Source organism: Arachis ipaensis, chromosome B9 (genome assembly GCF_059453495.1).
Source record: "Arachis ipaensis isolate K30076 ecotype BB chromosome B9, ASM5945349v1, whole genome shotgun sequence".
Lineage (NCBI taxonomy): Eukaryota > Viridiplantae > Streptophyta > Magnoliopsida > Fabales > Fabaceae > Arachis > Arachis ipaensis.
The window spans coordinates 138,908,080-138,919,581 of NC_142444.1; the positions used below are offsets into that span (position 1 = coordinate 138,908,080).

Genomic DNA, 11,502 nt, shown 5'->3' on the forward strand with positions numbered 1-11,502 from the left:
TTCAGTAATGAAGAGAACAAAAAGAGTAAGTGATTTTAATCCCTCTTCATAACAACAAAACACCAATATTTTGTTGACTGTGTAGGAAAAAAACTGTCCTAAAGAAATTACAACTGACCCATAGGAACGTTACATGACACGTAAGAATGTTACAATCTCTTATTGCCAGAGAATTTCAAACAAAGATTAAAATGTTCGATAGAAAGATCGACAGAGATTGTGATAATATTATACTATTTTAAAAGACGAATACGAATTTTCGTAAGATTATCAAAAGTCAAAGTAAGATTTTAAACAAAAAAAATATAAAAACTAATTTTTGATCGGTCAATATTAATAAAGCTTTTGTAAAAATATTTTTTTAATTTTTATTTTGTAAAAAATAAAAATTACAGAAGTGTGTACCTACTTGAAACACAATGTCGTGTTATTTTGGGAATGCATCCTTTCAATTGTTGAAAAAAAATTGAGAACATAAAATGTGAGTGTAATTTTTAACTCTTTATTATTTTTTCTTATATTCATTTTTTGTCTCACTTATAAAATTAAAAGGGAGAAATTACTTAAAAAAAAATGAAGAGGATACATTTACGTGTTGCTTCAGGATTCTTCTTCATACGAGTATATATGACCATGTATATGAAAACCTAAAGTGATGCACAGATTAGAGAGAGGATAAAGAAAGAGGATAATGAGACCAATGCCAATGGATTTGTTTGGAGAGATGGATGAGCAGGTCTCCGCCATGGCCATGGATGTTGACGACGTCGACCCTCTCGAGATCTTCCCAGAGGGCGTCATCTCCGCCGACAACAAGCTAGCCGACGCCGATTTCTTCAACAACTTCCAAGACGATTTCGACGATGCTGATATCAACTGATCCTACCTTCATCATCGTCATGGTTTTGGTTATGATCGCTCTTCTGATTAGGGTTTAGGGTTTTGTTTTTTTGTACTCTCTCTTTTCGTGTGGAAACGATAAAGAAACCGTTGTACTTTGGTTCTGGGATTCCTCTATTGACAATATAATATCTTTTGTTTTTCCTTTTGCGATTAATCTCCTTAATTTTGTGCCTTAGTTTCTCAGTCTCTTTGTTTTGTTTTGGTTTATTGGTTTTCTTTTAATTGATTATACTTTTATGTCATTTTTAAACATCGATAGTTACTTATTTGTCTAAATTTCTTATTCTTAGCTTTAACAGGGGGATCTTACGTTATGACTGATTAGTGATTAACTAATGCATTTTGAGCTGATTTAGAAATTAAAATTAAAATTTTGATGAGGATTAAGGTATTCATCCAAAAATGTTTTCAAGACTGATTTGGTTATTCTCTTATTGTTAGTTATTTGTTAATTCTGAGTTGTATATACAGAGGGCTTCCTTTAATTTTAATGGGTTTTCTATGTAATTCCTTGAAGGGGAGACGTAGAGCAATAGTTGAGTTGTTTCTGTGTAACCCTGGTGCGAGCATAGGTTAAACTATGCTTTGCAAGCTACTCTTTTTGTATGACAGTTTTCTTTAGCTGTTTTTGGTAAGTAGATTGTTCAGAACTTCAGGGTAGGCCCCTTTTTGGCTGTAATTAATCTTGTTTATGAAGGAAGCAGCTGTAAGCATCTTCATGCCTACATTCTAATCGTATTTGCATAATGGTGACTGGTGTTTTTCTTATCTTGACTCAAATTGTTTTGGGATTGTGGTGTTAATTGGTATCTGCATATGCACCCACATATGCTAAAGGGTTTTGCATCATCATGTGTTCATGTGGTTCTTGTAATTCTGTAATGGTTCATGAGTATTCACTTTATAGTTGTTGAGGAAGAAGAGTGTTAATAGTTTATATTTTAATGGATGATGAAGGTAGTTAAGCATCTTAGTGAAGTTACATTGCTTGTTTAGGTAAGATCTAGCTATGGAATACATGCCTCTTCTTTGATGTTCAAAGAGTGCTTCTGAATTACACTTCTGGTTCTTGCAAACAGTTCTGATACTTTTTGGGACTTGAAGGAACTACAAAGGCAATGGTATACTGCGATTCTTGGTCTGGTTCTCTGGTTCTTCTATCTCTCAGCAGACTGGATTGCGACCATTGCTCTTGCTATTGTTCCCAAAGACGTGAGAGATTCATTAAAAGACTAGGTCTCCAAGTTCGTAGTTTGTGGCTACTTGACCACCTTTCATTCTCATACCTCTCAGCAGCCAGGACATAGTCACTGTATATTCCCTTGAGGATAATGAACTTTGGCCATGCCACCTGCTTGGCTTATTCTACCAGTGCTATGTGGCTGTTTACGTGGTCTACAAGTCATGGAAAGGAGCATCTTAGTTTTATTACCATTCCATTGATTGTAGCAGGAATGATCAAATATGGTGAGAGGACTTGGTCTTTGAGGTCCGGAAGCAGCCACAATTTCAGAGAATCCATCCATCCTTCCAGCACCGGACGCTTGACCGAGTTATGCCAAATTCATGAATGACTACATTGCCAAATGCCAAAGTTTCTTTAGAGAAAGTGATTAAAACTACTCCAGCACCATTGACTCGAAGTGCAACAACAGCATTGAATAACAGCATCGCAAATGCTTCCTCTTTACGCCGAGGATTCCGTTCCTTCAAGACTTTAAAGTGCTTATTTTAAGATCTCATCCTTTGTTTTGAAGACCCGTAGAGCAGCCGAAGGCCCGGAGCTTCTTTAGGAGCAACTCTTTAGGAACATGCCTTTCAAGTGGTTGAGGTTGAACCTGGATTATTGTATGACATAATATACAAAGGCAATTTTCATATCCACCACCCTTGTCATTTTAGCCAATTTTTTAGCATTTCTTACAATCTGGTTTTACAAATACGGTTAAAAGGGTAAAGTATAATTTTTTGTCTTTAAAAGTTTGTTAAAATTTTTAAAAATATTTTAATTTTATTTTGTTTCAATTTTGTTTTACCAGTTTTTTATTTGTATTAAATATATTTTTAAAAGTTAATTTTTTAAAAAATTTGAGACTAATTTAGCAAAAATTTTACAAAAATTTTGAACACAAATTAAAAATAGTTGTTATGTATTATTGTTGAATTGGTTTTAATTTTTTTAAAAATTTAGTTATCATTGTTAGAGATATATTTGATGCAAATTAAAAATTTTAAGAACAAAATTAAAATAAAATAAAATTTAAAAATATTTTTAAAAATTTTGACAAATTTCAAAACAAAAAATACACTTTATCCATCGCTAAAATTATCACACTTGCGCTCGCGGGGTTTTCAAAAAACCTGAGACCAAGAAGATGAAAAAAGCAACTTTTATACACTATTATAAGCAAAGTTATATAATTTTGTATAATTATTTGTAGGTTTTATATTATCGATTGAATTGTTGACTGACAATATTCTATAGTGACACTTATACTAGCTTGGTGTGTGATACTGTGACTAAGTTTTGTGGTGACTACGATGGCCACAACCAGACTGCAAATCAAGGTTCAACATGTGGTGTTGTTTTGAAAGCCTCGCTCATTTACTTTTTTATTTTTAGGTTAGACGGTGGTTCGGACAGCCCCCATTACAACCTTCACACACATTCCACATTCGACATTTACACAGAGGATGACAATAACTATCTATTGAGGACGGACCTTCCCCATTCCCATCATCCCCGTTTAAAAAAAATGCTTTCTGTTTTTGTCTAATTTTTGTCATGAGAAGGTGGATTTTCGTAGCTATCCATCAATGTTAGGTAAAACACTATAATAAGTCAAAGAAAATGAAATTTTACGCAAATAAATTAAATGAAAAATTAGTTCATGAATTTTCAATGCAGATTACTATATAGTTCGAATCAGTATGTTTCGAACTAGAATTATATGTGATTCGAATTACTCACACACCAGACACACTATAATTCGAATCAACCTGATTCGAATTATACCCACAGTAATTTGAATTAGGGTGATTCGAATTACATTCACACACTTTGCACATAGTAATTCGAATTGGTCAGATTCGAATTACTCATTATTTAATTCTGTCCATTCTTTTATTAAAAAAATTAATAATTGATTAAAAAATTAATAATTTAAAATTAAAAAAATATATTTTATTTCATGCATTAAAAAAAAGCTAACAAAATATTTAATTACGAGACTTTTTTTAAAATATTAATGAGCTATCAATTCGAATTTCATACAATACTCTTTTGTCCATTTTTAATAGTTCATGAAAATTTTTTTAATAAATTTATTTAAATTATACCACAAAAAAATATTTTATTCTATAAAAAATAATTTTAAAAAATGGCTTAAAAGATGTTAGGAGTACTATAAAAATTTGTAATGTCCTAATGATTTAGGACATTAAAGAAATACTCTACATAGTCAATAATAATTTAAAAATTAAAATAAATATAGTTATAACCAGTATTTATCTAAATTACTAGAATATTACAAACTTTTATAGTACTCCTAACATTTTTTAAGCCATTTTTTTTAAAATTATTTTGCATAGAAAATGGCTTAAAATGGCTTAAAATGCCCTTTATTCTATGCAAAACAATTTTAAAAAAATAGTTTAAAAAATATTAGGAGTAGTATAAAAAGTTGTAATGTCCTAATGACTTTTATAAAAAATAGCTTAAAAAATGTTAGAAATACTATAAAAGTTTGTAATATTCTAGTAATTTAGGTAAATATTGGTTATAACTATATTTATTTTAATTTTTAAATTATTATTGACCATGTAGAGTATTTCTTTAATGTTCTAAATCATTAGGACATTACAAATTTTTATAGTATTCCTAACATCTTTTAAGCCATTTTTTAAAATTATTTTGTATAGAATAAAATAATTTTTTGTTGTATAATTTAAATAAATTTATTAAACAAAAATTCATGAACTATTAAAAATGGACAAAAGAGTATTGTATGAAATTCGAATTGATAGCTCATTAATATTTTAAAAAAGTCTCGTAATTAAATATTTTGTTAGCTTTTTTTTAATGCATGAAATAAAATATATATTTTTTTAATTTTTAAATTATTATTTTTTTAATCAATTATTAATTTTTTAATAAAAGAATGGGCAGAATTAAATAATAAGTAATTCGAATCTGGCCAATTCGAATTACTATGTGCAGAGGGTGTGAGTGTAATTCGAATCAGGTTGATTTGAATTATAGTGTGTTTGCATGTGTGAGTAATTCGAATTATATGTAATTCTAGTTCGAAACATACTGATTCGAACTATATAGTAACGTGCATTGGTGGATTCATGAACCAGTTTTTCATTTGGCTTATTTGCGTAAAATTTCGTTCTTCTTAGCTTATTATAGTATTTTACCCTCAATATTATTAGTTTTAAAACGTTTTTTAAAACACTTAACACAAGACTATAATATAATTCAATATAATTTAATAAATATTAACATAATATAGTATAGTTCAAATACAATTAACATATTTAACGTGCACATTAAAAAAAATAAAATAAAAATAGTTTTTAATAAAATGATATAATTTTTTTTAGTTTTCTAAGGTATCTCTCAGTATGACAGGCCAATGACTAATCCATCGCAAATCGCTATATGTATAAGGCAGGATTTGAACTCTCGATACTTGCTTAAGCGGATTAGGGAACTAATCACTATGGGAGCCACTTTGTAAAGAATTTGGATCCTCTAAATTTTAGATTTTCACTTTTAAAGTGAAATCTCTCACTATTGAATGTTTTCTCTCTCATGTTTTTTCTTGATCTCACCTATGAAATAAATGGTGATAGATGATACCTTATCCTCTAAAGTGAAATTTAAAATTTAGAGGATGCAAATCCTTAATAAAGACATCTAAAACGTGTTTTCTATCAATTAAAATTTAATTTATATAACTAATTAAACTGTATTATTTTTGTCCAAATTAGATTAGATAAATTAATTTAACCAAAATATTAATATAAACCAAATCTTAAACCGTTCTAAATTAATATTCTTTTTTATAGAAAATGACTACAATAATCTTATTATAGAAAATGACTAATATATATATATATATATATATATATATATATATATATATATATATATATATATATATATATATATATATATATATATAAAAGAATATTTTATTCATTTTTATAATAAGAGTATTATAGTTTTTTTATGGAAAATATTAATTTAGATCGATTCAAGATTAATTCATACTAATTTTTTGGCTAAATCAATTTATATGATTAAAATTTGACAAAAATGACATGATTTAATTGATTATATATATTTAAATTTAATTACTAAAATATATTTTTAAAAAAATATTTTAAATATTTTTATTTAAATAATTTTTAACTATTAGACTAACCCAATTTAATTAAAATGACATAATTTATCTTAATAAGTGAGAATATTTAAATGCCAACGAACTATAGCTCAAATGACATAATTTTTCTATACTCACTTAGAGATGGCAGGTTTGAGTCTTTCTATCTTTAGTAGAAAAAGGGGGTGAGAATATTTAAATAAATTCTTCCAAAAATTTAGCATCGATGGAGATTGGTCTTCCAAATTGGCAGCAGCGAGGGAGAAGAGCGCAGTTCGCTTTAGTTGGGTTGGGGTTGCATCTTGGGCAGGTGGGTTAGTAGGGTCCATTTTTCTGAACGGGTTGGGTCTTTGTAGGGTTAAGCCCATAACAAAAAAATAAAAACTTCTTATACGATTTCTTTTAAAATCAGTGACCAAAAGTCCAAAATTAGTATCAATTAGCGTTGGCAATTTATACTTTATTTGCGGGTATCCAATTTGATGAGAGTTGAACCACAACTTTATTTCTCATGTAATGACTTACAATAAATAAGCAAGTACTAAACTAGTTAGTATTTTAGTAATTTAAAGCATGAGTTTTTTATTTTTTATTTTATTAATATATATAAAATTTGAAATGATTGAATTTTATATTTATTTTGAAAAATTTGATATTTCTGCGGATAAGGTAGGTTGGGATAGGGTTTAGAACTTTAGGGTGCGGGTTGAGTTAGGGTTGAGAGATTCTCAACCCGCAAGTAGGGTAGGGTAGGGTAGGGTAGGGTAGAGTTTTAATGAAATTTTCAATCTGCGGATAGGGTTAGGATAAGGTCCAAACTCTACTCTACCCTACCCTACCAATTGTCAGCCCTAGTATCGACATAAAATATATATTAAAATATAAATATATATTAAAAATAAAATAAATTATACATATGTTTATATACAAATATATATAGAAAAAGTTTAGGGAATTAACATTTTTATTAAAATTTGGGCAGCACTTAACTAATAAAAGAAAAGTGAGTAATCTCACACTATTAGATATAATATCACACCATTAAAGACATTGATGATGGCCTATGAAGCAAGGACACTTCGGTGAGTTATCGTGTCTGCGTGTCGGATACATTTTGGACATGACACTCACCGACACTCGTCCGACACACGTGTCTGCCGTGTCCAACTGTGTCTTAATAAAAAATAGAAAATTTCTCTCCCGACACGCTTGGACACACCTAAATACCATCACGTGTCAGCCTGTCCAATCTTATTCTTAATATGTATCCTTAAACTAAATTAAAAAATATTATATATTATTATTTATTAAAAAATAAATATTTTAAATACTATATATAACTAAAATAAGATATTAAAATTAATTAAAAAATTTTTTATGTTTTAATATCATAACAAATATAAAAACATCACTACAATTTATCTAAAAAATACTTTATATTTTATATATATGCGTGTTCCTGTGTTGTATAAGATTTTAAAATTCGTGTGTCGACATATCCCATGTCCTATGTCGTATCATGTTCCGTGTCCATGTCATAGATGATGACTAATTAATGACTATACAAATGACCTTTAACACTCCTTATATATATATATATATATATATATATATATATTAGTAGCTGAATGCAAAAACAGTATTTTTGTAAATTATTAATGCGCTATTTACCATTTCACCTCCTTCCCCGACTCATCCTTCTGAGGTGGGGTCAATGGTCAGTGCACCGTAGCTCACATTCCTCCCGCAAATGGTTCGAAAACATCAGAACTAACAACGGAACATAGTCTCAATCACCAAACTTCATCACCACCATGCTCTAACCAAGAATACACTTACTAATATACTACGGTGACACAAGATGATGATGAACACCACTTCGCCCGCCACTACCCATAGTGCTTTCAACCCCATGCACTTTTTTTTATCTGTACTCATCTCAAATGGTACCACTAGCACAACCCCAAATAAAGCCAACAAACAGGAACAACAACAACAAAATAATCGCAAGGTTCTTCTTGCTCGTAACACCACACTTAGAGCACATCCTACTGTTACAATCAAACTCTTGTGGAACCACGCAAGAGGTGGTTATTGTTAAATGCAGCAGTAGCGACACCCTTGGAGCTTCACCGTTGTGTTGCGAGCTTCAAAACGTTCGTGTTTTACTACCTTTCAATATTTTATTTTTCACTAATTCTTTAATATAATTTTGAAAAATGTCAAATTTTATATTTTTTCTTGATCATACAACCATAAATCTTCAAACATTTACTTTTGTCATTTTTAATTAGAATTCTAATTAACTTAACAAAGATTCTGAAACCTAACCTTAGATGAACTGGCGTACTAAATTTTTCTGAAACTGAACGTCAATAAATATGTTAAATAACACAAGTAGGGTAGTGGTGTTTCGAAGACAATGCTAAGCGTGCTACTTTGGCGATAATTCACGATATTAAATACAAGCAAATGCTAGTTTCACAAACACATGATCTTCAATAATGGAGGTAGAAAACGGAAACAGAAACAAACAGCTTCAGTTACTGATGCATCCAACATATCTAGTCTAGTACTAACTTTGCCCTTACATGACCTTGTGAAATCTGAAATTGTTCAGTTATGCCTAAATGTGCCATTAAAAGCCAGACATGGGTAAGCAACTCCCCACCTCTGCTAAGCTGCCTGGCATGTTCGAGCCCTCTGCAGTGACTCGCCGCATGGCATAGCATCTCCAGCCAAACACGGCTTATCATTTCCCATTTCTCCTCCTTGCTCCAATTCTTCTCTGTTTCTAAAGCTTGCAAAGATTTTGCAAGCCTACAAGCATCAAACAGCACCGACTTGCTTCTATCTCCTTTCACTTCTGACGGCGGAATTTCCGTGTTTACTTGTAGTATCATGTCGGAAGCTTCCTTTCCTTTCTTCATGTACTTCCTTTCCAGCAGAAGTTCCTTCGCCTCTGCACATGTATCGTCGAACCTGATCTGGCCAATTCCATTCGGCAACATAGAAGGGCGTCGGACAAGAAGATACATCATGTAATTTGAGAACAATCTGCTTCTTACACAACTTTGAAGCATAAAAGATTCATCATCGTAATAGCAGAGATCAGTAGCAATATGCCAAAGTAATATGCTTTGATCAAACTCTACCTCAATGCTCCAATCAAACTCATGACGGCCCTTTTCATTCAAGACTCTGTCACCCCTATGAGCACATAATTTCTTACATGATTCAATATCTGATGCACTATCGGACATCCTGAAAAGCTCCCCAAAAATAAAGGATTTCAGTTGTTCAGAGACATCATCTGAATATGTGTAGTAAGACTTCTCAAAATGCCTATAAATGTGAAGACATATTTGGACCTTGATGCATAAAACTGACTTATTCTTGAGGCAGAAATCAATAAGGTTGAACTGTGACATTTGGTTGGACCAGCTTTTAGTGTGTGATAATTTAAGCAAAACTTGTAAACGAGAGATAGACCTATAGAGAGGATTCACTAGCCATTTCTTGCGCTTGCTCAACCAAATCATTGTCCAACTCGAAGAAAGTAAAACAATGACAGCATATATCTCAAGTAAAATAGCTCCAATAAAGAGCACAAAAGTAATAACCCGCTCATTCTCCTTGTGGTTTATGTCTACGGAATGACAAAAGACAACAAATGCAGAGATTGTACAAGAAATGCTCACAAATTTGGCGAAAATGCCAAGACGGGTGTATGTGAAAATTGCCTTTGTGTATAGAATGTCATACATTAATCCAAGTTCAATCTCAACCACTTGAAAAGCATGTTCACAGGAGTTGCTCCTAAAGAAGCTTTGGCTGCTCTTGTGGTCTTGGAAACTAAGGATGAGATCTGAGAATAGGCACTTGAAAATCCTGAAGAAATAGAATCCGTCGCGTAAACATGAAGCATTTGCAATACTGTTATTCAATGCTGCACTTTGGGTCAATGGTGGTGCAGGAGCAGTTTTAATCACTTTCCCTAAAGAAACTCTGTATCCTTCAGCCTTTTTTGCAGAGTAGTCATCCATAAATTTGGCATAATTCGGTCCAGGGTCTGGCGCTGGAATGATGGATTCTCTGAAATTTTGGCTGCTTCCGGACCTCAAAGACCAAGTCCTCTCACCATATTTGATCATTCCTGCCACAATCAATGGAATGGTAACATAATTAAGATGTCCCCCTTTCCATGACTTGTAGACCACGTAAACTGCCACATAGCACTGGTAGAATAAGCCAATCAGGTGTCGCAGCCAAAGTTCATTATCCTCAAGAGAATATGCAGTGATTGTGTCAGGGCCACCGAGATGCGCGAGAAGGAAAGGTGCCCAAGAAGCCATAACTACGAACTTGGATTCCAGGTCTTTCGATGAATCTCTCATGTCTTCAGAAAGAATACCAAGAGCGATGGTCGCTATCCAGTCCGCGGACAGATAGAAGCACCAGACCACGAATTGCATTATTGCATTGTTTTTGTACTTCCTTCGACTCCCTAAAAGTATCAGAGCCGTTTGCAAGAAGAGACTCACCAGAACCAGAATTTGTAGTTCCAACAAATTCCACAGTGTTGGTAGTTTTTGAATGATCCGTCTGATATTCATCTTTGCTGAAAGATGAAATTATACTTGCTCAAAGTTTGATGATACTTGTCATTAGGGAGGGATCATCACACATAAAAGGTGCAACTCACCAAAGAGACTAGTTTTGGATTGGATTGCCTTTTGAATAAAAAATTATTTTTATATAATTATAAAAATGTTTGAATATAATTTTAAAAAAGTTATTTAATAAAAAAAATCTTCTTAAAAATAAAAATAGTTAGTACTTTTTAAAAAAAAATCAATCAAAAATTCAAAACCCCTTAAAATAGAGATGATATTTCTCCCGGTATTGTCCGCCGAAGAGATGGATAGGGAGGGGTTATTTTTTTTTGTTGGAAACACAGATACAGTCAACTTCACGTAAAGTTATACCTCAGAGCCGTTAAATGATTTGACTGATTTAACTAAATTTTCATCTAACGACTTTGAAGTTTGAGGTATCAACTTCATGTGAAGTCGACTTTACCTGAGTTTTCACCTTTTTTTTTTTTTCGTGAAGTCAGAATACCAGTTTTCCGTGAAGTCAATTTTAACTAATTAATTAAAAAAATAAGTTTATTATAAAACAAAACAAAAAATAATTTTACTTT

General features: G+C 31.5%; 2 protein-coding genes across 2 annotated transcripts; one reads left to right on the top strand and one right to left on the bottom strand.

Annotated features, from left to right (window-relative positions):
- The first annotated feature begins 638 nt into the window (after nucleotides 1-638).
- SMAP1 (small acidic protein 1) lies at nucleotides 639-1,057 on the top strand. Its single transcript, XM_016321817.3, has one exon. The coding sequence runs from the start codon at nucleotides 692-694 to the stop codon at nucleotides 878-880; it is 189 nt and encodes a 62-aa protein (XP_016177303.1). The 5' UTR covers nucleotides 639-691; the 3' UTR covers nucleotides 881-1,057.
- Nucleotides 1,058-8,735: 7,678 nt separating this feature from the next.
- On the bottom strand, nucleotides 8,736-10,984 carry LOC107616027 (uncharacterized). Its single transcript, XM_021110298.2, has 2 exons — nucleotides 10,062-10,984; nucleotides 8,736-9,560 (listed from the first exon to the last, which is right to left on the bottom strand). Exons 1-2 carry the CDS (start codon nucleotides 10,910-10,912, stop codon nucleotides 8,861-8,863), a joined length of 1,551 nt encoding a protein of 516 aa, XP_020965957.1. The 5' UTR covers nucleotides 10,913-10,984; the 3' UTR covers nucleotides 8,736-8,860.
- Between the last annotated feature and the right edge of the window lie 518 nt (nucleotides 10,985-11,502).

Bases quoted from the DNA above. Each gene is read 5' to 3' on its own strand.
- SMAP1 (XM_016321817.3), top strand. From the start codon at position 692: ATGAGACCAATGCCAATGGATTTGTTTGGAGAGATGGATGAGCAGGTC.
- LOC107616027 (XM_021110298.2), bottom strand. From the start codon at position 10,912: ATGAATATCAGACGGATCATTCAAAAACTACCAACACTGTGGAATTTG. The intron at 9,561-10,061 runs GTATGACATTCT...GGAGCTTTTCAG, and splicing joins GAGATTGAACTTGGATTAAT to GATGTCCGATAGTGCATCAG.